This window comes from Amborella trichopoda, chromosome 1 (genome assembly GCF_054954075.1).
Source record: "Amborella trichopoda isolate Santa Cruz 75 chromosome 1, AtrichopodaSantaCruz75HAP2 v2.0, whole genome shotgun sequence".
Classification (NCBI taxonomy): domain Eukaryota; kingdom Viridiplantae; phylum Streptophyta; class Magnoliopsida; order Amborellales; family Amborellaceae; genus Amborella; species Amborella trichopoda.
The window spans coordinates 19,903,875-19,931,757 of record NC_142336.1 but is presented as its reverse complement, the minus strand read 5'-3'; the positions used below and the strand labels follow the sequence as shown (position 1 = coordinate 19,931,757).

The 27,883-nt window shown below is 37.8% G+C and overlaps 1 protein-coding gene across 4 annotated transcripts; it reads left to right on the top strand.

Moving 5' to 3' along the window:
* Nucleotides 1–26,714, top strand: LOC18429836 (uncharacterized protein At5g41620). Of its 4 annotated transcripts, XR_016052027.1 has the most exons (6): nucleotides 1–625; nucleotides 2,019–2,141; nucleotides 2,954–4,484; nucleotides 8,876–8,976; nucleotides 26,025–26,203; nucleotides 26,274–26,714. XR_016052027.1 is itself a non-coding variant. In XM_020664660.2 (5 exons), exons 1-4 carry the CDS (start codon nucleotides 164–166, stop codon nucleotides 26,180–26,182), a joined length of 2,274 nt encoding a protein of 757 aa, XP_020520319.1. In that variant the 5' UTR covers nucleotides 1–163; the 3' UTR covers nucleotides 26,183–26,203; nucleotides 26,274–26,714. The 4 variants fall into 4 exon arrangements, 3 of the variants coding, with proteins under 3 accessions (XP_020520319.1, XP_020520318.1, XP_006839174.2); XM_020664660.2 differs by lacking the exon at nucleotides 8,876–8,976; XM_020664659.2 differs by having other exon boundaries at nucleotides 26,025–26,714.
* Nucleotides 26,715–27,883: the final 1,169 nt, after the last annotated feature.

Sequence of the window (27,883 nt, the reverse complement as noted above, 5' to 3'; positions counted from 1 at the left end):
TATATATATATATATATATATATATATATATAATACAAGGTGAAAGAGATGGAGGAGAGTCGAGAAACTTATATGATGTGTGAGAGAGAGGAAAAAGGCAAAAGGAATGTGGTCGGTGTGGAAAGGAAGAAGAGGAGGGCTTCTTGGGTAGTTTGAAAAATTGATGGGCAACAAGAAGAAGAGGAGAGAGGAGGGGGAGGAAAAAAAGGGGGATTTGGGGGCCGGAAAGCAGGAGCCTGGTTTTTGTATAAAGTTGAAAAAAGGGATTTTGGTAGGGGAAAGAGGGGGCCCCTGCACTCCAGTGCTCCCATGGAAAATGATTCCCCTTTGTGCATGTGCTCCCACCACCACAACTACTGCTACTTATAAGTCCAATGACAAAGAAGCAGCAATAGAGGCGCCCAACTTGTCAGCTAGAAAGCTTGGTGCTATCCTTTGGGAGCTTCAGGTTCAGGAGGAGTACAGGACAAAAATGAAGAAAGGTGGCTTGTTGAGGCCTCATTCCTACTCTTACCAAAGCAAAGACAAGGAGAAAGACAACAACAGCAAGGCCCTAGAGGACCATCACCACCACCACCACCATCTCGCCGATCCTCGTCATATCCGCACTTTTGAAGATCAAGAGGTCTACTACTCCTACTACTAAGCCTACCCAATTTGTTGTTTTTTCTTAGCTGCTTCTACCTAGTTGATGCTGGATCAGTTTGCTAGATGTTGCCATATCTCATCGGTCCATGTGTTATTTTGATCAGTAGTATGAATGAGATCCATGAGTTTAAAGAAAACCAAGAAATAGGAACACGGGTCCCTTAACTTGAACTACAAGAATTGAGCGCAACAATGCAGATGGTGATCAAGATTATTGTTGATGGAGATAAGCAATGTTAATGGGCAAATTGTTGCTTTTCCTCTGTTTTGAGGAAGCATGAGGGCAGTGAAAACAGATGATCAATTCTTATTGTGTTGTAATTTAGTTGTTGTGTTGTATTTTACTCTTTTCTAACCTAGTGGTATAGAGTACAAAAAGGAAGACCTTATGGATCCTGCTTCAGAAATTTAGCCTTACCTTTAATTTGTTTTTTAGTGGATATTTAAGCTAATTGGGTATTTCAGTAGTAGTTTGATTGAAGTTTCTTTCTTCATTAATTTTGTTGGGGGGCAATGACATATGCTTGGATCATGATCCGATTTTCTGTTCACCAGCTAGCTTTAATTAAATACCAAATTAGCTTCTAGCATGACTTGTATTTCTGGCCTGAGTTGATTTTGTTTTTTTGTGTTGGATAACCAGTGATGATCCTGCTCTTTCACACTATAAAAGTCCTGCTAATGATTAACTTTCCATGAAATATTTGGAGTACATGCATATCTGTAGCTTGCATATAACTTCTCCTTTCAATGTGGTGGCTTGAACATTAGATAGTTTCGAAATATTTATATTTTTGTCATTTTGTTTATCCAGTAAAGTGTTCTGGATGTCCTAGTTTTTTATTTCCTCATCATATGAACTCGTATGTTTCAGTGTTTATGGACTTGGGCAGGTAACATGGTCTCTCCCTATTGGCAAGACGAGTTGGGTTGCCCAACTCGAAAATAGTTAAAAAGTATGAAAATAAGCTAGAAAATATGAAGTGAGCTTTAGAATGTTGATATGTTTGATGACCCAGTTCTTCACAACGTCTATGAGCACTTATATGCATCTCGGTTTAGAGTGCTAGATGAAACTGAACTGTAGGCATTTATATCTGACTCCAATTAATGTTTCACCCCCTGCACTGCCCTTCCCCAATGAGAACTAGAAATTTGTGTTATCTGTTTTGATCTGTCTTCTTTTGCATCTAATCCTCTCCTTAAGCACTAGCCTTCTTCTGAAAATCCTTTAAATTGAGTAACTTTGGGAAATTATGATTCATGTTGTGGTAGTGATGATATTCACTGATCTTAATTTCTTTTTGTTTTCTTCTCTTGGTTTTCCTGATGGTCTTCCAATTCTGATGTGTCCTAACATATGATCCCAGCCAGCAAGTGTCAGTAGTTTAAGGAGGCAAGTTGCAGCGTCTTTGATACATCACCATAAATCATTGGAGAGGAATGGCCGGGCTTTGCAGCCATTATCACCTGCTAGTTGCAGCTCAATGGAGGTACATATTGCCTTCGGGTGGATACCATTGTTTGCATATCAAATATATCCATATTAAAATTATTTAGGTCCATGGTACCTAGAAATTATAATAGCTAAATAATATGGCTCCTCCACCAAAATATCCAAAATCCATATCATCATCATCCAAGCCTTATCCCAATTATTTGGGGTCAGCTTTATTCATGACTAGTCGGATTACATGCATTGCACGTAGGAATGACATAATTGATCCCATAAATAATTGTATGAATATGATTATTTTATTAAAAGACGTATAATATTTTTTATGAATTTGAAAATTAAACAATAAAAAAGTTATAAATAAAAATCCCGACTACCTATTGAGATGAACATTCACGGATAGTTTGCCGCCAACTCCCAGTTGAGATGTACAACTAGCAAGGAGCATCTCATCATGAATAGCTGATGTTGCATGAAGCACACCACTTGCAAGAAAAATAATAAACACGAAATCCAATAAAACCATGCATAATTGCATACCTGACTTGTATAGTATAGATCTGTTAGAAATCATGAAAACCATTCATAAAATGCCCTACAGGGTGACAGAATGCAGCTTCTTAGGTAGGATTTCACTAGGTCTATAACGTGTCCAATTTTGATGAAAACTGATTCTCATCAAAGAATGTACGAGTAAAACCCTTAGGAGCATATATACAAGTGAGTTTAAATTCCATTCTTATTGATAATATGGAGAGGGAGGGAGGTTATTAGTTATATTATGATCCATGCACTTTGTAGGATTCTTAAATTATGTTAGTTTGTCCATCTGACCGCTGTATTGTACAGGTGGCTACTTATAACCAGGTGATCACTCCTACTAGTTCTGTAGACTTGAAGCTAAGGCCTGGTGAAGCAGGTTATAGCCTCAAAACTTCTACAGAGTTGTTGAAGGTATTGAACAGGATTTGGAGTCTCGAAGAACAGCATGTTTCCAATGTATCATTGGTGAAGGCTTTGAAGCTTGAGCTAGACCATGCGAGGGTTCGTATTCAAGAGCTGATGCAAGAGCAGCAAGCTGACCGGCATGAAATAGATGATCTGATGAAGCAGGTTGCTGAGGATAAGCATCTGAGGAAGACCAAGGAGCAAGACAGAATAAGAGCTGCAGTTCAATCTGTGAGAGACGAGCTCGAAGATGAGAGAAAGCTCAGGCGGAGGTCTGAGAGCTTGCATCGAAAGCTAGCTAAAGAATTGGGTGAAGTAAAGTCGGCATTTTCAAAAGTGTTCGAAGAACTGGGCTGGGAAAGGAAAACTCGTGTCTTGTTAGAAGATCTCTGTGACGAGTTAGCGAAAAGAATTGGAGAATACGAAGTGGAAGTAAGGGGGTCAAAACATGGGTCTGAGATAGATAGGGATGAGACAGAGGTCTGTTTGGTTGTCCATATTGCTAAAGCATGGGTGGATGAAAGGGTGCAGATGAAGCTAGCAAATTCCCGTCACAGATCAGGGGAAAAGAACTTGATAACTGATAGACTAAGGTGTGAAATTGAGAGCTTTCTTCAGGTCAAGCAATCTCATTATAATAGCATGAACAGTAATGGCAAGTCTCGCCGTAGATCCCTTGAATCCATACACTTGAATGGGGCCACGAGTGCCCCTCAAGATGCAGCAGAGGAAGATTCTGTGGATAGTGATTTGCGCCTTTGCTTTGAGCTAAACAAGAATGCTACTGATAGTGGTGTTCAAGCCAACTTACAAGGTTTCCAAAATATTGAACCCTTAGAAGAAAGGGGAAGATTGAAGTCTGCAAAGCCAAAAAGTGGATCTGGAGAAAAGATAAGATATCGCAATGTATCCAGATTGCAAGTACAATTTGACAAGGTGGACAGTGCCCAGCCATGTGATGAAGACAGGCTTCATGCTGATTTAATAGCTGTGGTTGAGGGTGATAAAGCAAACCAGAATTCCAATTTTGACATTTCCCAGACTTCTGATATATGTGACGCACAAGAAGGTGGCAACAACAGGAAAGGTAGAAGGGATAACACCCAAGGATCAATTACATTCAATTGCATTGATAATCTCATCGGAAACCAAAAGCTCTTTTCTGAAGGAAATAAAACTCAACCTGAAACTGTTCTCACGGAGGACTCTTGTGGCCATTCTTCATGGATGGGGAGTTTGGGTGTTGGCAGAAAGGACATTTCAGTTGGCGAAGGGTCAGTTCAGCAATGGAGGACTCGCCAGACTTCTCCAGATCTCCAGTTTACAGAAAGGTCTTCGAGATGGGTACAGGGCACAAGGGAAAATACCTTGAAAGCTAAACTAATGGAAGCAAGGTTGGAGGGACAACAGGCTCGCTTAAGAACCTTAAAAGGTGCTTAAAATGGTGCCACTGAATGCTTTGAAGAGATAAGTTTTTCTTTGGTTTGTGGTCACTATAAGAAGATGCACTTCATTTCTTTTTTTGTTTTCTTATTCCGTGGGCCGTGGCATGTATTTATGCATAGATCTCACTGTTTAATCTTTTTGACCACATATGCTCTGTAATATGCAATTTACTACTGTAAATGAGTTGCTTGAATCAGAAAAATGTTTGCTACATGCCTGGGGTCTCCATATTCTTGCTTAAAAGAAGTTTCTATAAATCTATGCGGAGCACTGAAACATGTCATTCATTTGTTGCTATTATGATTTAATGTGAAACACCACTACAACTTGAAACTTCTAGAGTACATGTCAATAAATAATTCCATGCTTAACCAAGTTGAAATGGAGACTTAAGATACCTGGATAACAGAAATTGGAATGTTTCTATGAACTTGAAGAAATGGATCTTATTCTCTGCTAATATGAACTGGAGTATCATTATCAATACATGACAAAATTATATGTAAGACCTTAGAAGAACGAAATCACAGATAATAACAATAGCATAAGATACACAGTCCTACGGTTAGAAGAACGAAATCAATTAAGCATGAACTGATTTTATGCTTGCTTTGTAAGACCAATAAAATGTATAATATCTATTGTAAGTTTATAACTGAGAGAGGTCAAGAAGGAAACAAGGTAACTGATGAACGAGCACATTGGGCTAACTCCATCAGTTTCATGATATCTTCATTTTTGTTGAGAGAGGTCAAGAAGGAAACAAGGTAACTGATGAACCAGCACATTGGGCTAACTCCATCAGTTTCATGATATCTTCATTTTTGTCGAAAGTTTCGTCTGCCGAGGTTACATGCAGCAGTCGTTGCATTTGCACCTAATATTTGGCATGTATTGGGTTTATTTTGGCTGAATCCTATTTAATGTACAATGCCTTCCAAGTTCACCTTTTGCATGCAAAACTAGTTTTCACATGTTCTAGATTTTAAAGACAGAGTCCCTTGCAAGTCATGAATCTGCAAATTTGTAATATATATTTTTTATTTTCATTTTTTGAAAGAGAGTCACAAATTCAATTGATTATCGATGAAAATATTAGAATTTTGTAACATTTTTGAAGTTTGAGAACTAATGGTGTGGGTTTCCCAAACCCTAAGCCATCCGAGGAGGGCTGGTACAGGAAGAAGAAGAAATAGGTTTGTGGATCCATGAGAAACCCTTTGAGGGATGGAGTGGGAGGGGGAGAGGTGAGAGGCACTAGATAACCTCAGTAGAGATATGGGTGGGTCCACCATATGGGCACTCCATTAGTTGAGACTTTTATCTTATTTGTTGAATAAATTTGGGATTAGTTTTTTAGGGATTTTCTTTGAAGGAGTTAGTTGGTTCTATATTTCTGAAGTTATGTTTCAATTTTCTCATTGGGAGTGATGGAGATAGACATCAGATGGCTTGGGCCAAGTCCACCAGAATCAGGGGTTTAAAAACAATATAAATACATATTTAGATCTACGGGCATAGGATTGATGTTTGAGATTTGTAATAAAGCTCTCTTTTGATGCTAGGTTGCATTCCTAAGTTTTGTTCCCCTTTTTCCTATCTTCATGGTGTTAATTTTATTAAAGCCTTACTGCTTTATAGTTTCCACCCTATGTAGATCTTGACCTATCCCTGGTTTGGTGCGGTGCTGATTCCATATCCAACTGGGCTCTTCATCCATCTTCTATCCGCACCCCATCTCTCTACACCTTAACCTACAAGACTCACTTTGTTCTCTCCTTCTCGAACAAGGCACATACACCTGTTTTCATCCTTCCACCATTAACAAGTCACACCCCACTATCATCCCATGTCATTTTCTTTATCTTCTTGGCCTCCTGTTTTATGCCTAAACCATAATTACCTTAGGGATGCAAAGGGGTTGGGGTTGGGTTGGCTTGAATCTGACCTAGTTTGGACTGGGGTGGACCTGGATCCTTACCTAACCCAATAGTTTCACTTAATGGGTTTGGACCTGTACTCAGGTTGGTTGACCTTGAGGGTTGCTAGGTGGATCCCCTTATTTTCTTCATAAAATGTGGCCAGGTCTGGAGTTGGTCAGTCCAGATCTCGGCATGAACTTGACCTAGTTCCTTCATGTCATAGTTGCTTGGAGCGGAAGCTCAAGTGTGACTGGACCCAACGGAGCAACACATGCAGGAAGCTCCCTTGGTTGGGAGTGCATTCTGTAAATTTTTTTAAATAACAATAACAATTTATTAAAAATAAAACTTTGTCAAAAGATATTCTACTCCCATGGGAGCGAAATGTGAATTTACTCTCTTGACTAAAATCCCCCCTAGAATTAATTTTATTCAAGTATGGGAGATGTAACCTCTTCAATCCATAGATTAACCTAAAAAAAAAAGAGTTTCCTAGTTGTACCCTCTATGCACTTGAAAATAATAATGCCTCAAGATTGAATAGAGACCATGGAATATTTAGATAGTGAGATCTAAGTGTTAGAAAACTCAAATTTCAAAATATTGTTTTTTGACAATGATCATCTACTAATTTTCAAGTGGTTCCCAAAATTTCAGATTGAAAAACTCCTCTCATGTAGGTCTTCTTACTGAGGAAGTAGAAGTAAATATGCTCCAAAAATTTTACTCAAAAGTTAAAAGAATAAAAAATCCCACAAAATACCATTAAAGGGGGACATAATAAATTAGCAATAAAAAAATAAGTATTAAATAATTTTTTATTTAAATTAATGAATAATATATTTATGTTTCTTTTGAAGTGTATAAGAATCATCCTAGAAAACAAAATGGGAATTATTACGATGAGGCCCTTCGGAATTACCGATAGCAATACAAGGGATCTGATTTTTTATTGATAAAGTCTGGTTTATGTAATTTCACACTTTACACCATCCAAAAGCCTAACAAATTGATATGTGTGAGAGAGAGAGAGAGAGAGAGAGAGAGAGAGAGAGAGAGAGAGAGAGAGAGAGAGAGAGAGAGAGAGAGAGTGAGTGATCACTACTAAGATTTAAATGAGTCATTGTTTTTGCCTCATGCAGGCCTTCAAGGACTAGGGGCCATCCCTAAAAAGTGGGGACCCATGAAGATTCTTATCTAGGAGCACTAGAGTGACATAACTGAGTTTCATGAGATTCCTAGGTTAGGTGATCCTGGTAACAGGGGTTGATGTGAGGACCTGAAACTTCTATGATCTAGACATCCTGAACCTGGATGATCTGTGTGCTTCAGTTTGGGGTTCTAGACCTAGACGTGGGTTGAGTGGATTAGGTGGCTCCCAGGGTTGATTCGACCTTGTTGAAACCTGTAACTATCCTATTGTTCTGTACCACAACCATCTTCATCCCCGTATCATTTTTGCATATCCAAGCACGTCACATCCCATCCTTCCTCTAACCTTGATCTTTACCCACTAGAAACCTTCTTTCCCCAAGTGCAGCCAACCTTTTCATCACTTTATCAAAGTTGGATGAGTCACATGCCTTACTCCATAATCCATTCCCCAATTTCATCATCTTCTTTCTTCCATCTAACTCGCCACCCACACCCATCCGTCGTTTATACATTCCAGCCTACAAACTAGCCATGCTAATAATCTTTGGTGGAAACCCTAATCTCTTCCATTTTGATCCTCATAAACTCTTAACTAGATGCTTCGATGCCACCAGGATGCAACCTAGTTTCAAGCCAATCCAATTCTAAGTTTCTTACCTGAATCCCATGAACCCTTTATCCCGAGCACTAATCTAACACATCAACATAGCCTCCAAATGCTAGCCATCCTCATGTAGGAGCCAATTCTATTTCCCCTACGTCAACAACAGTTAAAAAAGGCTTATCCAATCAAAATAATCCAAAACTGAGAAGTTGTTGGGAATGATGAAAGAAAAACCAAGTCCTTATGACGAAAAAGAGAAAAATGTGAAAAATATTTTCTAAAATATTTGAAAAGTAAAAGGGCCTAAGCTTTTTTTTTTTTTTCTTTCCTTGTTCTACCCCACTTGAAATTTTTTTTAATGGGAATCAAATTGAATGAGAAGAGAACCAAGAGAGATGAGGGATAAGTGTTCATCGAAACTACTCACTCTCTACAAATGTCTTCTTTCTCTTCTCTAAGTGGCTATATATTTTGGAAGGGATTCTGAGTGGCCAAGGCATCTTGCACATGCCTCTCTCTCTTTCAAAATTTTTTCTCTCTCTCTCTCTCTCTCTTACGCTTCCTTGTGAACTGGGTTCAGGGATGTGCCTCAAAACTTTGTGAGAGCCCTACAGTCTCACGGGATAAATTACTACACCATGCTCCCTAATTCACCTCTCTCACTCTTTAAATTATTTCTTAACATTTGTTTTCCAGCAAGCTTCTCTTCTCTTTCATGCACTATCCTGGCAAGCTCTTTCACAACAAGTCTCTCTAGGGAAGCAACAAAATTGGGCCTGCAAGTCTATACAAATTTGGTGAGTTTGTTTTATGGTTTTGTATTTAAAATACTACTTGAAATTGGGGAAAGGTTGCATGAGCAAGGAAAAAAACTATAGGGTATCATTTTTAATTGGTTGAAATGATTTACGTGGAGCTTTGATTTGAATATGCTTGTTGGAAATTTGCTATACATGGAGTTTTGTTTCTTTTATGCATGACAAAGTTGTGATCTTAATGTATCTTTTTAGAGTGTTAATAAACTTTACAGCAAGCTATAATGACTGATATTTGATATCGAAAGATGCTTGCATGCCAGTTGTTTGTTTAATTTCCTGATTGAGCTGAAATACAATTTATTTGCCAATATAGCTCTATTTGCTTTTCGAAACCAAAAGAACTACTATAAACAGGCTACAACATAACGATGGGAGATGAATGAATTTGTCTTTCATCAACAAATTTTTTGTTGGATTATGATTTATGAATGAATCAGATGATGTCTTATTTGCACATGTAGTAGCTCAATAAATGGTATCTACGAGAGAGGGATATCTTTTGGAATTTGTGATTACCTATAATATCAAACATGCAATTATCATGGAATTTTTCTTCAAATTCTTTAATTAGCAAAAGAAACCATAGCTCTAAGGTTTTAGAGAGATTGGATTCTCCCAATGTTCAAGAAGTCACAGGCACCTGCCTCGGTAGTTTGGGAGCCTGGCTGCCTAGGAAGGCGCCCAAGATCAAGGCAGTAGAACCCAACCCTTCTCCCCTCCCCCCCCAATTCTTTTTTTTTTTTTTCTCTCGCCCCCCTCCCTGCTCTTCCTTTTGTTTTTTCTTCGTTCCTCTCTCTCTCTCTCTCTCTCTCTCTCTCTATCTCCCCCCCCCCCTTAGGGAGTTCTCAGGGCAATTTCAAGGCCCCTATAGATAAAAGAATAAAAAATTATAAAATAAGTGAGTGTTAGACACATGTATCATCATTCATCAAATTGCATCAAAACTCAATGTCATTTTAGAAACAAGATAAGTCAAGCATCAAAAGTCAGAAACACAAAAACAACTCTGTCACTCATCAGTCATCACCAACTGAAGGAATTGACTTAAAACTTTTGGGAAAATCAAATATGAGGCGTAATATCCTGATCCTAGAGTTTCAGGTCGGGTGGAGATGATTTGACCACTCATTTGTATTTGTCGGCAGCCAAGACCTCTATCCGTCGCCTGCCAGGCACAACTATGTCATCACTCATCAGTCATCACCACTCGGGGTGTAGGGCTGAGAATGGGTCGGATCGGGTCTGGATCCATTAGGATTTGGATTCGGATCTGAAAAGTATACATGGGATCAATAATTTTTGGATCCGATCGGATCCATAATTTTTGGATTCAGATTCAGATCTGAAAGGTATACACGGGATCTGGACCCGATCAAATCCAAAAAATTACTTCACATATTATCTTATATCTATAAAATAATATATAACAAAAAAGGGTGTGGTTTCTTTAAGGTTGCAACCCTAAACAATCCAATTAAGGCACACTTTCAAATTTTATCGTAATATATAATTTTGGTGTAAAGATTCCTTAGGATTATATTAAAATCTATTTTCATCTCTAATTATAAAATTTTAAACTCCAAAAATGGTTAAAATCAAGTAGATCCATAATCATATGAAAATCTCGAAAGTGGACCGTCTAGATAATGTGTTGCAAGATGCACTATTTTTGATGCTTCAAATCATTTTTTTCTTTTTCATATTCATACATCTCGATATCGAGATTATGAATTAGAAGGTTTTTCAACATTAAAACAACCTTTTTCGATGGATTTTTGAGGTGCATCTGTAATTCTGCATTTAAGTTAGCAACCTTATAAAAAATTTTTCCAACAAAAAATACTATATAACATACATGTCTAAAATAATATATTATTTTAATAACTGGGTTGGATCTGAATCATATCAACTTGTACCTGGATCCGATCTGAATTGCTATTTGGACCAAATTTTGGATCCGGATCTGACTCGTCGGATCCAAATCTTGGATCCATACTTGGATCCGGATAGGGTCCTAAATTCGGGTTTTGAATCCAAACTGGGTAAATTCTCAGGCCTATCGGGGTGTTCAAGTTGTCCAACTTGAGCATAATCTGATGATAATGATGATCATGCCATCATCATTAGAGTCATCGCCCTTTGCAACATACTGAGCATCATCCCTCATCTCTTATCGACCTCTTCCCCTACTCCTTTGCCTTCCCCTTTCCCCCCCTTCTTTTCCCTTTGAGATGGAGCCCGAGTGGTCCGCACAGGGCTTAATAGTGTCCTAGCAGCCTCAATGCCTCATGAATCTGGCCCCAGGTCAAGCCCTCTCCGAGGAATACCTGATCTTCCTTGGCATTAACTAGCAACTCACAAGTATCATCTGTATCATTAGCTTCAATAGTCTCCCTTTCATTGCCCTCCAGTTGTTGATGACGCTCTCGTAGCTTTTGATTATACTGAATGAAGACTAGGTCGTTTAGTCGCTTTTGAAGTCTGTTCTTTTTCTTTGTATGCTCCTATTAGACAAAATTTGAATGAACAATCAAAATTTTAAAAAACATAATATAGGTAAAATGGTTAACCTAATAAACTAAGTAACTAATTACTATGTTTGTTTAAGTAATTTTACCATTTCAAACATGCTGAAGTTGCGCTTACATCCGGACATGCTACAAGTCAGATTCACTTATACATAGCCATCAGTTGTAAATTTGGTGTGTGCTTCCCCTATGGCTCATCCACCATGCAGCTATTTCACATAAATGTAAATACATTAAATAAGGTATCTATGTAATTGAAATTTAATATTCAAATCATGAAATCAAAGTGATCTTGGTCCTTCACCTTATTATTAACTCCTTTATCAAGAGACCTAATAGAGAGCTTATACTTTTCCAACTCCATCATTACCTTGTCCTAGACTTTGGGATCATGGTTGAGTTTGATATTTCATTGGTTGAAAGCTTCTATGAATTCAGTCTTTCGATGGACCTTATGATCACTATAAAATTGAGCAGGGTTAAGGTAGTACCCTGCTAAGTGTAGGGACCTCTCAAGTTAGTAGTTCCATTTATCTTCAATAATCTTCATGTATTCCTCATACTTTTTTCTCATCATTCCCAAAAAATCTCTTGATTTCTTCCTTTGTGTCCTCCATAGCTTTATAAATGTGACCCATAGCGGGTTCCTACTCAACATCAACCATCTTGAGTACTTTTATTAACGGCCGAAAAACATATAGGGCTTATATACTGAACCTTATTCCAAAATTGTGAGTCCATCACAATCTCCATCACTACTTTTCTATTTGGTTTCTTGGCCAACTTGGAATTGGTCTAATCCTTAAATACAGACACTAACCTCAGCTTTTTCCGTTTGATCATACAAAGATTGCTAGGACAAGTAGGAGGTGGCAAATCGAGTCACCCCAAGCCTCACCAAGTCTCTACCCTTGATGAACTTCCTCATCATGGCTAAGACCTAGCCAACATAAAATTTCCTAAATTATAAACTTACAATGACATCGCATGGCAGGTATCTTTTCAAAAGAATCAAAGTAACAACAAAGCACAAAACATAGTATAAAATGCATTTTCTTACTTGACTGTGACTGCATAAATAAACTTTGATTTTTTGGTGGTTGTCCTCATCTATTTCCTCTTACCAATCGCCTCAAGCATGAGGTCTATGCAGTGTACCACACAAGGTGGCCAAAAAATACATGGCTTCCTCTCCATTAATAATCTAGTGGCTGCCATATTGGCTGAGTGCATATCGGTCACTACTTGAACCACTCTATCCTCCCCTACCTCCTTTATGCCCTTGTCCACCAAATAACAAAGTTGAGTAAGATCTTGCGAGTTACTTAGTGATCGTGTTCGGTCAAGCTAGAAGGGGAGGCGTGGTCGCTTTGAATGTCTTTTTCTGCCTTTGGCTTGGGTAAGGAAAGGCAGAAGAAGTAATGAGCACAATCCTATCCTCTGAGTTTACCCTGTCATTGCATTTCGGACAGCCGTCGGTAGCATCATAAGGAGCACCTCACTTTCGAGGTACCCAACAAAAGAGTACAGTACTTAGGAGGTTGGTCTTTCTCAACATGGTGTATAGCACAAAACCATTCGATACAAGAGGGGGCCATGAAGGCCGCATCATGGGACTTGTTAGAAGCACCAATAGACCTTAAGAACATTATCCTAATGGACAATTCCCATCAAATTCATAATGCTTCTATTTCTCTTATTACTCCAACCATTAGTCATAACAGTGCAATCGTATATTGCCCTTGCGTCATTTTGGATCTTAAAAAAGTTATTAGTGAGCTCAACTTCTTTTTTAAGCAATAGCCCCTTAAGCTCATAAGTAGTTGATGCCCTAAACCCTGGCCCAAATTGGCCCACTGCTTCTAACATAGTCTGAAAGCTATTCAAGGTAGCAACATTGAAAGAATGCCTACTTGGTAGAACCATCTAGCTATATATTATGCTAACCGTATCTCTATCCTATTTTTTTAAGTGCCTCTCTAAACTTGTTTGATATGGTCAAATCTCAGGATCCAAAAGGTTGCAGGGGGGGGGGGGGGGTAAGAATATATAGGCTAGGCCCTCTTCTTCAGGGCCTCTTATGTATGGACCCCATTGGCCTATCAGAAGATCCGGTCTAGGCATATAATTCCTCTTCCTCTTCCTGAACTCCAAAAAGAGCGACGGTTCTGACATCTTCTTCGTGTCTTTTTCTTACATCCAAGATCTCTCTCCTAATCTCAGCGGGCACTTGAGTGCATGGGGCCACATCTCCTTTCACGCCGGCTAGATTCTTCTTTAATTTTTTAGTCCCAACATTTATAATTTATTGCAAAACTTATGCTCCACCTTGTCAATGAGATTTGGGGAAGATCCATATTTCCAACTCGAATCACTTTGCTTACTTGATCCACAAATATGAAGTATTAAGAAAAAAATAAGAAAAATATCCAAGTTTTAAAATTAGAATATGAAGTAAACAAAACACACTAGAAATGGCCACTAAAAATACTTTAAAACTATCTATAAACCAATAAAAAAATGAACTTCATAATGTGTGGAAACCAATTGAACTATAAAAAATGACATACTATTTGGTTTTCGAACTTCCAAATTTCCAATCTAACAAAAATTACATATAATGATATCAATATAAAAATAATTATATAATATTTGGTTTTCCATTCCAACAAAAATTACATAATACATTATTAATTTTAAAAAATATTCACATAATATCACATGACATAATATCCATACGATTTGGTCTAATTATTCACAAACTGTAAAATTTAATTCGAAGTTTCAAATTATTCATAAAATATTAGCCTAAACCAGTATATATTCACAAAATATTCCATCTACAAACATGTAAGAAGATAAAAAAAGAAAGAAGATAAAAAAGAAAGACAAAAAAAAAAGAACACATTACATTGAGCTTGTCAAAATTAGTTTGATAGAAGTCCAAAATCCAAACTAGGGAATATTTACAAAATATTTGAAGTTCTCAACCACAAACATGTAAAAATATCCAAAAAAAAAAAAAGAGTAAAAGGTTATCAAATGATTCAAGTCATAGCATATTATAAAAAAAAGAAAAAACCAAACCCTAATTCGATGTTGTGATGCACTTATCTTTTCAAGATGAAACCTCTATCAGCCCAAACTGGTGATATTTAGTCACCAAAATTCCTTATACGACCAATCTAAGCTCCAAAAAGTATGACAAAACGTTTCTCTCGATTTAGCAAGAAATAAAAAAAGTTGGAATTCTTTTTTTTTTTCTAAAAAAGGTTGCAAATCTGTTGTTTTTTTCTTTGAGATTTTCTCTCTCAAAATCACACAAGAGAGGTTTTGGGGAACACGAATGCTCCCCCAAACCCTTTTCCTCCCCTTTTAGGGGTTTGGGCATTTGGGGGGGGGGGGGAGGGGGGGCATCCAAAATTGCCCTTGGGAGAGGCCCTTTTTTCGCCCTTGGCCAAGATGGTGCATGCCTTGGGTCGAGCACCTAAGCAGCGCCTTGGCCGCTTGGCAGGCACCTAGACGTGTGGCGCCTAGGAGTTTTGGCCTTCCGGTCGCCTAGGCAACCGGGAGGTCGAAATTTTGAACATTGAATTATCCATGTATAAATATCGAATTTTCATACCACAATATTATATCATTTAGAGAAAGTGTTTTTGAAAACAATATTTTAGAGAGAGAAAATAGTGTGATCCTCCACACAGAGAGATTATTTTGAAGGGTTGTCATCACATTTTGAAATTGTGTGGTGATGAACCTAAGCATCCAAATTTAGGATTTTTATTACAGTTAAAAACATATGGGAAAGTTTGGAGGGAAATTTGGTCATTTGGTGATAATGGTCATGAAATCTCATGCATCCTGTGATAGCCATGAATGGTGATGAGTAAGGCTAGGATTTAAGCCTCTTTCAACCCTTGATATCTCAATTTTAAGGGCTAGGATTCACTCTATTGAAAGCCACACTTGAACCACCATATAAAGGGACAACCTATGTCATTTACATGCCACTTAAACTCCACTCCCATACTTGAGAGTGTCTTAAACCCCTTAGACAATGTTCAATAAGTTGGAGGCGGCCGTCTAGGTGGTGGGGGCCTGGGCCGCCTAAGTGGCCGTTGGGACCCAAAAACAGTCGGTGATTTTTTTTTTTTTTTATGAAGTTGGATCCCCCACACCTCCCCCCATTTATTGTATATACTATATAATAATAATTATGCATTAATACTAATTTTTTGGTTTACTAATAAATTAATAATTAATGTTACATGCAACAAGCATTTCATAGTTATTATATTTGAGTTCCCAATAAATTAATTACTATCACATGCAAAAAGAATTTTTGATAAATTACTAATTACGAATTAATACTATTTTTTCGGTTTCTCAATAAATTAATAATTAATGTTATATGTAAAAGGCATTCCGTAGTTATTATTTTTGGGTTCCCAATAAATAAATTACTATCACATGCAAGAGGCATTTCAATAAATTAGTAATTACGAATTAATACTATTTTTTGGGTTTCTCAATAAATTAATAATTAATGTTACATACAAAAAGCATTTTCGTAGTTATTATTTTTGGGTTCCCAAAAATTAATTATTATCATATGCAAAAGGCATTTTCGATAAATTAGTAATTATGAATTAATAGTATTTTTTTGGTTTCCCAGTATATTAATAAGTAATGTTACATGTAAAAAGCATTTTTGTTGTTATTATATTTGGGTTCTCAATAAATTAATTACTATCACATGCAAAAAACATTTTTGATAAATTAGTAATTACATATTAATGCTATTTATTTGATTTTTTAATAAATTAATAATTAATGTTACATGCAAAACGTACTTTCGTAGTTATTAGGTTTCCAATAAATTAATTACTATCACATGCAAAAGGCATTCTCGATAAATTAGTAATTACAAATTAATACTTTTTTTTGATTTTCCCAATAAATTAGTAATTAATATTACATGCAAAATTTTTTTTGTAGGTATTATTTTTTGGTTTCCAATAAATTAATTACTATCACATGCAAAAGGAATTTTCAATGAATTAGTAATTAGAAATTAATATTATTTTTTTGTTTTTCAATAAATTAATAACTAATGTTACATGCAAAAAGCATATTCATAATTATTATTTTTGGGTTCCCAATAAATTAATTACTATAACATGCAAAAGCCATTTTCGAGAAATCAATTATTATTATCCTTTTGAGGGGGTAAAATGACTTTTTTTACCCCCACCCGAAATTGTTTTTTCCGCCATACCTCTACTGACCACCTAGGTGGGCGCTTTTTACTGCCTTTTCGATCGCCTAGTTCTGGCACCTTACATTAACCACCTTAAGAATGCCTAGGCGTTTTTTTTATAAAGCTGCCTAGGCGGTCGGGCAGCCGACTTTTTGAAAATTGCTCGTAGAACTCCACGCACTCCTTCCTCAAATCATCTTGAAAGTTTTGAAGATAAGAGATAGTCACATGGCCAGCCCACCGAAGTCTACTTTCTCTCATCTTATCGCCTATTGGTGCCACACTTAAATTCTCCCTATTGGATTCATTTCGAATTCTATCCCTACGTATCTTGCCACTCATCCATCTCAACACCGTCTTCTCTGCTACACTCATTCTGTGAGTATATTGTTTTTTGTCTAACCAATATTCAGCCGCGTAAAGCAAAGCTGATCTCATAACTGTCCTATAGAACTTGCCCTTCAGCTTCATTGCTATGTGGTGATCACATAAAATTGTAGTTGTACATCTCCACTTCGCCCACCCAGCTCTAATATTGTGTGCGACATCTTCCCCAATCTCTCCATTTATTGGATTATCGATCCAAGATATCGAAAGTGTGGTATTTTTTGTACTTCATGGCCATCAATCGTAACTACTTCCTCGTCTCTACTTCTATTATTACTAAACTTGCATTCCATATACTCTGTCTTAGTCTGGTTAATTTTAAGACCTTTGGATTCTAGAACATCCCTCCAAAGTTCTGATTTTGTGTTGATGCTGTTTCGGGTCTCATCGATCAAAACTATGTCATCTTCAAACAACATGCACTATGATACCTCATCCTGTAGGTGCTTAGTTAAGTCATTTATAACTAAGACAGAGGTACGGGCTCAATGCCAACCTTTGATGTAGACCTATTGTTACTGAAAACTCACTCGTCTCTACACTAGTTGTTCATACACTAGTTAACGCTCCAACGTACATATCTTTCACCAAGTAGATGTAATATCTAGAGACTCTTTTTTTTCCAACACTTGTCAGATCAAATCTCGAGGTACTTTATCATAAGATTTCTCTAGATCAATAAAGACCATGTGGAGGTCTTTTCCTTTTGTCCTAAACTTCGCAATCAGTTGTCTAAGTAGGAAAATAGCTTTAGTTGTTAACCTTCATGGTATAAACCAAATTGGTTTTCAGATACATTCGTTTCATGCCTTAGTCATTGCTCAATCACTCTCTCCCAGAGCTTCATAGTATGCCGTATAAGCTTGATCCTTCGATAGTTCGCACAATTATGTATGTCTCGTTTGATCTTGTAAATAGATACCACAATACTTTGTTGGTTGGCTGGGGTCTCAACGAACTTGAATTTATATCGTGGTGGACATAAACTTCCAAATAATTGTGACCAAATACATGGGACCTGGAGGCACAACAGGAGCTCGCTTTTTTCGAAGTGTTAAACACCTCCGTCTCGATAAAATCCTGAGGTGCAAATGGGTTCTGGTGAGTACACTCTCAGGATATAGCTAGATTGGAATACAATTCTTGAGTCTCCGAGTTGCACACTCATGAGACCTGTACAAAACCACAATAAAAAATACTGGTGTGTCACTATGTCTTTCCAATTGGTATGGTTCTACAAACATCAATTGGAAATAAACATCAGTTTCTCACTACACATTAATCTTCCATTTGGTAGAAAAGATCTTCAATTGGGTATAATATGACATCTCTCTTACTACACAAATAGTCTTCCAATTGGTATAATAAACTTCGATTGGGTATAGCATACAAATATAACTCATGCTATATATAAAACTGTTACCTGAAAAATCAAGCGAGTTCTGTCAACGAGAGAGAGAATGTCAAGCTTCCTGGTAACAGGAAGACCCTTTGATTTACCTGAGCCCATCAAAATGGGCCTTTCTAAGTGAGGGAGCGAATTAGTTTTATGAGAGAGACACAAACAATTTATAACACCTTAAAAGAGGTGTCAACAAAATAAGAGAAGGGGTTGCTAAGTTACCATGAAAGTAAAATGACCACCTCATGCAAAACAAAAAATAAAAAATGGTGGACCATTGGTTCATCTTATAAGATAGGACCAACAAAATTTTGAGTTGGTTTGAAACATTTTATTTAGCAAAAATCTTAACAATCCCCCACTCATTTCAAAATTACAAGGCCTCTCTCCAGACATATCAGGAAAGATGAATGCATAAGTGAAGGTATCTTAAAGACTTGAACCTCCATGTAGTGTTATGCAGAACGGTTATCAGGACAGTGAGTGGACACACCTTTAACTATATCCTCTATTGATAAGCTTCCCACATACCACATATTCTCTTTCAAAAACTGTGGTTTTCTAAAAGACTTGCGCATTAAAGGCCCTGCTCTAATTCTGGTTTTCATGAGCACTCTAGCGAATACCTACTTCCCATAGGAAGTGGCCTCTACTTCCACACTCATTTAGGTGAATCCATAGAAGATATCATGTAGTGCGGCACCCCAGCCTAGGCCTTACATCAACTAGGCAAATGGAATCATTAAGAGTGAAGCTCAACCTCTTGATTCATTGTAGTAAATTGTACCACACAGCCAGGGATGGGGCATAAATTTTATAAATTTATATAAAATAGAAGTATGTGGTACCCACATCCATTAGACATCACATGAACGACTTGTTTTTCCCTTTGAACCTTGGACTTGGGATTTCCTTATCTTAGGTAGGGTTCCCATTACCTTCTGGCATGATATATGTAGGCTCAATCCCATCCCTTTTGCTTTCTTGCAGATCTGGAGCCTTGCAAGATCTTTAATTAGATATTCTACCAAGTACTATGACAGATATGAAGTACTATTATAACTCCATGTCAAACATAAGTCTCAATTGATTGTGCATCAAACGAGTATAATTGGATTTTTCATAATGAATCCCAAACCTTTATCTTGGTAAACATTGACTTCACAATCACACTGAATGAGACCATAGGAATGGGCCTTGAATAGATGATACGTCTACCATCAAGTCCTTGCCACTTAGCCTCCTCACTTTGGGTTCCAAGGCAATTTTCTACAAACATTTGGAGATACAATTCTAAGAATAAAAAAATACACCCCCACCACACGTGGAGAGTCATATGATAGACAGATTCATAAGAATCTAGAAAACATCACTGTACCTCTTAATACACAGATTGCCACAGAATGTAGGCCATGGTCTATAGTTCCTTTGAAATATCTTAGGATCCTACAGACCACATCCCAATGCTCTTAACTTGGGTACTGGTATATCAAACCAGTCAACCCACAACAAAGGGTATCCATAAATCTCGTACAAAACGTGCCTATAGAGGCGTAAAACCAAGACTTAACAAAAATATCTCTGGATTTCGAGGGTATAATACAAATTCTAAAAAAAAGGACCTCACTGGATGTGGCTTCAATTCAAATGTCCTTTTGCTAATTACCTTGACAGCAATGGGGTAGTCATTGTATAGGACAATGGCACCTCCACCATTCCTATAGGTCCCAAAAAAAGCGTAAATTTTGAAAACATGACTGGTGGCACTCTAGTCCATCCCCTACTACTCTGTCGTCGGAGATCTAACAAACTATATTCATCAGTCACTTAAGGCTCAGGCCTTTGCTTCTTTCTAAGCCTACAAAAATTCTGCGCGTGACCAGATCAACCATAAAATCAGCAATACATGACTAGCAGGCAGGCACTAATGGTCTGTACATAATACACCTTCCAATTTTCTAAGAAACTGGAACCTCTGCTGCCATCTTAAATGATGGCCATCATCAAAACTGATCTGGTCTTACACAATCTTGGTTCTTATAGTTTAGCAAGTCTTCGATAGACATCTCCAAAAGTAACCAATTTAACACTTCGAAATTGTTGGTTGGATGGGGTTGCACCGGACTTGAATTTACATCACGGTGGACATAAACTTCCAAATAATTGGGATCAAATACAAGGGATCTGGAGGCATGAGAGGAGCTCGCTTTCTTCGAAGTGTTAAACGCCCCCGTCTGGATAAAATTCTGAGGTGCAAACGGGTCTTGGCGAGTACACTCCCAAGATACAGCCAGATCGGAATATAAATCCTGAGTCTTTGAGTTGCACACTCATGTGACTTGTACAAAACCATAGTAAAAAATACTGATGTCTTTCCAATTGTTATGGTATAGTATGACATCTCTCTCACTATAGAAAATAGTTTTCCAATCAGTATAATAAACTTTGATTGGGTATAGTATACAAATATAACTCATGCTATAAAATTAAACTGTTACCTGAAAAACCAAGTGAGTTATGCGTACGAGAGAGAGAGAGAGAAAATGTCAAGCTTCCTGGTAACAGGAAGCCCCTTCCTGTTACCTGAGCTCGTCAAAATGGACCTTTCTAAGTGAGGGAGAGAGTTAGTTTTATGAGAAAGAGAGGCAAACAATTTATAACACCTTAAAAGAGGTGTCAACAAAATAAGAGAAGGGGTTGTTGAGTTGCCCCAAAGTATGTGGTAAAAACGACCACCTCATCATGCAAAACTCAAAATAAAAGATTGTGGGCCATTGGTCCATCCCATAAGAAAGGACCAGCAGAATTTTGAGTTGTTTTGAAACATTTTATTTAGCAGAAGGCTAATATACTTTACCTCCATTTGTCCGACATTTTCTTTGTTCTAATCACCTTGTTGAATAGCTTCGTTTGCCAATCAATGCGAATCTCCCCCGTGCACTTTCAAACCTCTATCGGGATACTATCTGGTCTTAAAGCCTTTCCTATGTTCATCATTTTCAAAGCTTCTTTCACTTCCGACATCGTAATCCTACGAATGTATGTATGACCTCCGACCTCATTTGTACTACCAGTTCCTTCTACCGCTATGTTCCCATTGTGTTCATCGTTTAATAATTTTGAAAATAAACTCTCGACCTTTCGTTGACCTCATCATCTTTCCCCTTTGATCCTCACTCTTAATGCATTTAATATGGTTTAGATCCCTACACTTTTTCTCTCTCATAGTATCAGGTTGTAATTTGTTTTATTGAGTAAATTGAGCCCCCTTTTGTAATGTGAGTGGATTAGAGAGAATTCAAATTTAAATTTCTGCTTTTCATTTTTAAAATCTTGTACATGTAGGCATTGAGGGTTTTTACCCCAAGGCAACCTCATTGTAACTTCCAAGTTAATATTTGTAGTTAAAGAGTCTTGTATAAGGTAGAATTTTATTCTCTATTCCTTGTGTGGTACCCTCAAGTGCTACAACAAACCTTTACTGTACCCGCTCACAAAAGCAGCAAAACATGAACACAAATCTTCTACTGTCCCAAATGCCTAGGCGGGCCAGGGGGCACATCACCTAGGCCTAAGAGGGCAAATTGCTTGACCGCCTAGGCACCTAGGGCAGCTCTGGGCTGTAGGGACTAATCCCAGCCCTAGGGCGACCCCTCGTTGAGGGGCATTTTGGGTTTTTTAGAAGATTTTGAGATTGGGAAACTTCTCAAAGTGGAAGTTTGAAGATTGATGTCTTGCCATCTCATATTATTATTTTCCTATTTTTACTGTATGTATGGACTATGGAGTGCATGGAGTTTGGATTATGGTATGGACTATGGAGTATGGTCTAATACTCTAACGTCTAATTGTTTGAATTTTGAACTTTCATTTTTGAATTTCAAATGTATGGAATTATGGCCTAATGGATTATGGATGGACTATATATATTATGTACTATTAAAATATTATATGTCCTCTATATGTATTTTTTAATTGTTTACACAAATCTGACCCTAAGCCAATCCCAATTAATTGGGAAAAGGTTATGATGATGATGACACAAATCTGACCCTAAAATAGTTAGGCAGTTTGATATCATGCTGTTTATTCTACTGGGCCTCCCAAGTTCTGGGTGCCCTGTGCCTAGGCGGCCCCACTGTTTTACAGTTTGTAGTGCCACATGTATAATAATTTCTAAGGAGATTCTCCAATTGAGAAGCATTTCCACTCTAGACTCTTGTTGATGATTTCCCTCGTTAGATCCTCGGTCTTGCAAAAATTTGGTCCAAGAGATGCTAAAAATAGTCAGCTTTGTAGGTTAACATTCTCAACAAAGAAAAAAAAAAAACTTTGAGTTTATACAGTTTAGTATTGGAGTGTTTCTGATGCCATGTCAAATTTCGAAATATAGCAAAATCATAATGGACTGTCATTTACACTAATAAACATGTGTAGGGAGTGCATATTTTGTTACATGTAGTTTTAAGGATGCTGTGGGATTTTCTCCTTCTCTAGTGCTGCTTTTGTCATTCTTTTGAACTGATTAGTTCGTTTATAATTTTTGAAGGACGAAGTTGTCTTTCGTGGAACTAATTATAACTACATAAAATCCAACCCCTAGGCCTATATTTTGGCCTCTATAATACCTCCTTTGCCTCTCTCTCTGCAGTGCTCTCTTCCCTTCCTCACTGCCAACGTGTTTTCTCTCCACCTCTCTCTCTTGCTTTCCCATTACTCCTAGATATCCAAGCCAACAAATTTTTCATGGTATCACAGCAAGGTTTGCAGTGATCAATACCTGCACTCATTTTTTCAGATCTCGGGTTTGGAAATTGGAAGGATCCTTAGGGTTTGCAGTCTTCGTGCAGTGATCAAACACCTATGCCTTTTGCCCGGTATTGAGGACTGATTTCAAGTGTTTATTATAAAAGCCTGCAATATAAGCTTGGGTAAGCTTCCTGTATTGTATTTTCTTCTAGTAAGTTATCTTATCCATTAAATAGTAGATCAAATGAATTCATCCTTTGTGGATCCAATGACCATGCAAATTGCTACTGTCAATTTAAATGCAATGGCAGCCACAATTTTGCTTGGGCCAAGTCAATTATGATGATAATTAAGGGAAAATATGATATCGGATACATAGATGGAGCACCCAAGTATGCTAATCATATTAACCCCAAGTATGAAGTGTGGATGGCATCGGATTCACTTGTTATAGCATGGGTTTTTAGTTCTATTGATGAATCCATTAGAGGTGGATTATTTTTCCTTGATTTAGCCAAAGAAATCTCAGACACATTAAAAAAGCAATTTACTCAAAAGGATAATATTGCCTTAGTGTACCACCTCAATAGACATATAGCCTTGTGCTCTCCAAGAGATCAATATCAGACAGAATATTGTGGAGCACTAGTCATATAGGGGGGGACGCAAGCTTTATGAGCCCTCACCATATGAGTGTCTAACTGCCATTTTGGAATGGTAAAATCAAGTTGGGAAGAGGCATTTCTTCAAACTCTTTGCTGGCCTCAATGATGATTATGAAATGGTTTGTACATGTATATATCTACTGAAAAATTTCCATCGATCAATGTTGCCTATGCTCTTCGTTAAATAGAAGAAAAGCATAGGTAAGTGATGGGGGTTGTTTCCAAGGTCTCCAACCTGTATTGTTGATTTTCAAGATGGATGTTAATTTAATTGGGGTACAACCACTAGACCTTAATGTGAATATCACAATCAATTGGGCCATACAAAGGATAGGTGTTGGGCCTTGCATGGGTGACCAAAATCTCCACCAACTAGTCAAGCCAAGGTCACAGATCACTAACTGACCGAGTTCTCAGACTTGTCAGATGAAAAGATCAGTCAACTCACTGGGCTCCTTCAGCGAAAGGAATCTGCTATACACTCTAGCAGTACACTTTATTTTGGCAGACAAGTAATTTCAGTCTCTCCTTGCTATCTCTTCAAGTTAGGTAAATGGCGCTGGACTAACAGAGCATATGATTGGTAAGCTCCCTTTACTTCCTTGCTAATTACAAGATGTTACCCAACCGATGGTCCTGTAGAACTATTGAGGGTGTAGGATCCATTAACCTCACTCCTAGTCATCTTTCAGGAGTGCTCCATATTCCTTCTTTCCCTGGTAACTTACCATTATGGGCAGGGTTAAACTTAAAATTTGAATCATCTGGTAACTTTCTCCATCTCGCTATGACTTTCAGTGCATTTTTGATTGGTGGAACACAAATCATGGAAGCCGCTCCTTACATGCTTTAGAAAGTCGCTAGTTCCAAATTGCAGCTTCCAATAGGATGTAACAAATGCAGATTAAGATTTGGTTGACTTCAGTCTCCTGCTTCCAAAGTTCCACCAAACAAACACTCCCTCAAGGTTTGAGGACTGGGAAGATGATTGGAAAGGCGTATGAGGACAGTGGTCTCTTCAGCTAGGCACCAATGGCTTTGGGTATCAGATGTTAAAGATGGAGATCTTTGGTATGGTCATTTGTGGCATCCCTCAAGTCCTTACGAATCTCTTTCCTTTTGGTTTTTTTCTAGATCATATTATTTTCTTATATGAAGTTTGTCAGCTTTTCAAACTTTATCATTTTCCCTTCATTAATAATAAAGTGCCTTGTTTATATTTGTTTTTCTTATTTACTCCAATATGTGGGGTCCCTTCCTGTGAAATTTATCACTGGTTCTTGCAACAAAATGATGTTGTGAGAGAAATTAGACATATCCTTGAAACTATGAGAAGTCTGATGATTGACATGCATTCTCTGAAGACATTCTGTGTTTTGCTCTTGTTGTGTCAGCTTATGTTATAAAGATAGTGCCCGACAGATTCTTGGCTACGATAGTCCCAGTGAAATAACTGGGAAGGCACTCAATTTCTTTCATATGCATGCTTTGGATATATTTGTTTAGTACCTTGGTGAAACAAGGCTTAGTAAAATGTGTTTGCTTGGGTTATTCTCTTAGTAAAAAGGGTACAAGCCCTATGAACCAAAAAAGAAGAAACACTATCTTTCGAGGCATGTGATGTTTCTTGGAAACATCAATTAGAATCCTAAACAGGAGGTTGAGACTCAAGGGAGGAATCATAATCTGAATTTATCTATCTTGTAAGAACTAGTGATACTGCTCTCTTCTATATGTCAATGGAGCCTACATGAGATCAAAACGAGGCCCATATTGACCTATTCAAGAAGACCAATGCAATCCATTGCTGTGGATACCATAGCCCCCAATGATTGCATGATTACCCCACTAATGTGTCCACCAGGACCAAATTTTCCTCACCAGGTACCTCTTCTCAATCTAACTCGGATCTGCCAACTGGCATATGAAAATCAGGAGGAGGTATCATTCTGTTGAATGTTTTGTATATTATACAGCTCCTTCACCCCTTTGTTCCTTGTATTAATCTTTCTTTTCTTATGTTGATTATGTTTCAGAACCTACAACTTTTGCGAAGCCATCAAGAACCCAAATTGGAGAAGAGCAATGGAGGAAGAAGTCCAAGATCTTGAGAGAAGGGTATCCGGGACAAAAAGGATCTCCTCTTTGGATAGAAGGCAATATGCCACCAATGGGTCTTCAAGCTGAGGTTTAAGCCTGATGGAAGCATTGAATGGTACATGGCCCTACTTGTATACAAAGGTTTCACCCTGAAGTTTGAAATTGATTATCAGGTTTTGTATCAGTTGCTAAGGTGGGAGCTGTTCCGGTTCTTCTTTCGGTAGCTACCTATATGCAGAGGTTGATCTCTCTTTGAACTAGATGTCAAAAATGCTTTCCTTCATGGAGACTTAGAAGAGGAAGCATATCTTGAATTTGTGTGGCCTTTCAAGGCCTTGACACCATGTTTCTCAATGAGTTTTTAACTTTGGTGGGAGTATGGATCCAAATACGATCCTTCTGACTGGCCGGGTCTGTGGTCTGGGATCCAAGAACGATGTTTATAGATTCATAAAACTTCAGACATTTTAGAAATAGCCCGGATTGTAGCCTTGTGGATTGAGGGTAATCCCTCAGTCGAGATTGCCGTGTATTGGCCCCATGGTTGTAACATAGCCAGCACATTTGTGCACTTCCTGTTGACCCTTTGTGGACTTTTTGTGGCTATATGTGGACTTTTTGTGATTTGTTGTGGTCCTATGTGGAATGATTTGCTTTGATTGGACAAGGGCCAAATCCTTGACATCAACCAACCCACAACATTTGCATATGACAACTGTCTTTGGGAAGCCGCCCTTTTCGGGTGATCTACACGATAGGGGTCATGCACATGTGTTTGAGAGGGGAGCTCCCTCATCTAGATGCCTGAGTACTTGTCCTCGGCGGTACATCTCCGTTCTACTACAATCTTGGGATCTAACCATCTATTGGTTGACTTTGATGAACCAAGCATGAGCCTCTGCTTATTACTGTGTTTTGTTGGGCTAATTTAAGAAAATGGTCGACGGTTCTAGGGTAAGCCGAGTGGCGTGCTTGACATGTTTTAAGTTTCGATTCCTAAAGCTACTTAATTTTCCTTTAAATATTGTTTTTAGGAGTCCGAACCACTTCAAAATGATAAATATACTTAAAACTGATTTTTGTTATTTTTGGGAATTCTATAGGAATTTTCTAGAGAAGAAACTGAGCTGGGGAAATTGTTTGAAATAGTGACAATTACGGACACACGTGTGACTGTGGATACATGTGGGGCCTAAATGGTCATTAGGCCTTTCATGGTGTTCTAGTTGGCCACACATGGGCCCCACTACCCCCCATGTGTTGGTGGCGTCATCGCCAAGTGGGGAGTGTAGTTATGCCCTTGTTTTTTTTGTCCACACAAGCCCAATTTTGATGTAGTGTTGTTTTAGAATTGCACATGTGTATATATTTTAGAAGTGGTGTAGGGTTTGATATATGGATTGAAATCCTAGAGCTCAATGGGAAATTAAAAAGGCCCACTTGCATGAACCTTGTCGGACTCTCATTCACCCCGTCGGACTCTCATTCACCTCATGTGTGAGTTAGTTGATTTAGTGAGAGAGAATTTCACCGTATCTCTCTCATTTCAGGAATAAGGAGAGAGAAGAAAACCCAGAAAGGGGCCACGCCTGTCACTATTCTTAATCTTTCTTTTAGTCAAAGAAAATTGTGATGGAAGAATTGTACTTTGTGGAAAACTTGAATATTGATTTTGAAAATCGAAATTGGAGAGAAATTTAATTATGGGATAAGGGTGTTAAATTTCATCCCTAGATCTTTAACAACTAATCTAGAGATAAATGTCTTAGATCAAATCCTCTCTTCAACCCGTTGA

Excerpts from the sequence above, each read along its gene's own strand:
- LOC18429836 (XM_020664659.2), top strand. The coding sequence starts at position 164 with ATGGGCAACAAGAAGAAGAGGAGAGAGGAGGGGGAGGAAAAAAAGGGG. Across the intron at positions 626-2,018 it reads GCACTTTTGAAGATCAAGAG|CCAGCAAGTGTCAGTAGTTT; the intron begins GTCTACTACTCC and ends ATATGATCCCAG. Across the intron at positions 8,977-26,024 it reads TGCAAGTCTATACAAATTTG|AACCTACAACTTTTGCGAAG; the intron begins GTGAGTTTGTTT and ends ATTATGTTTCAG.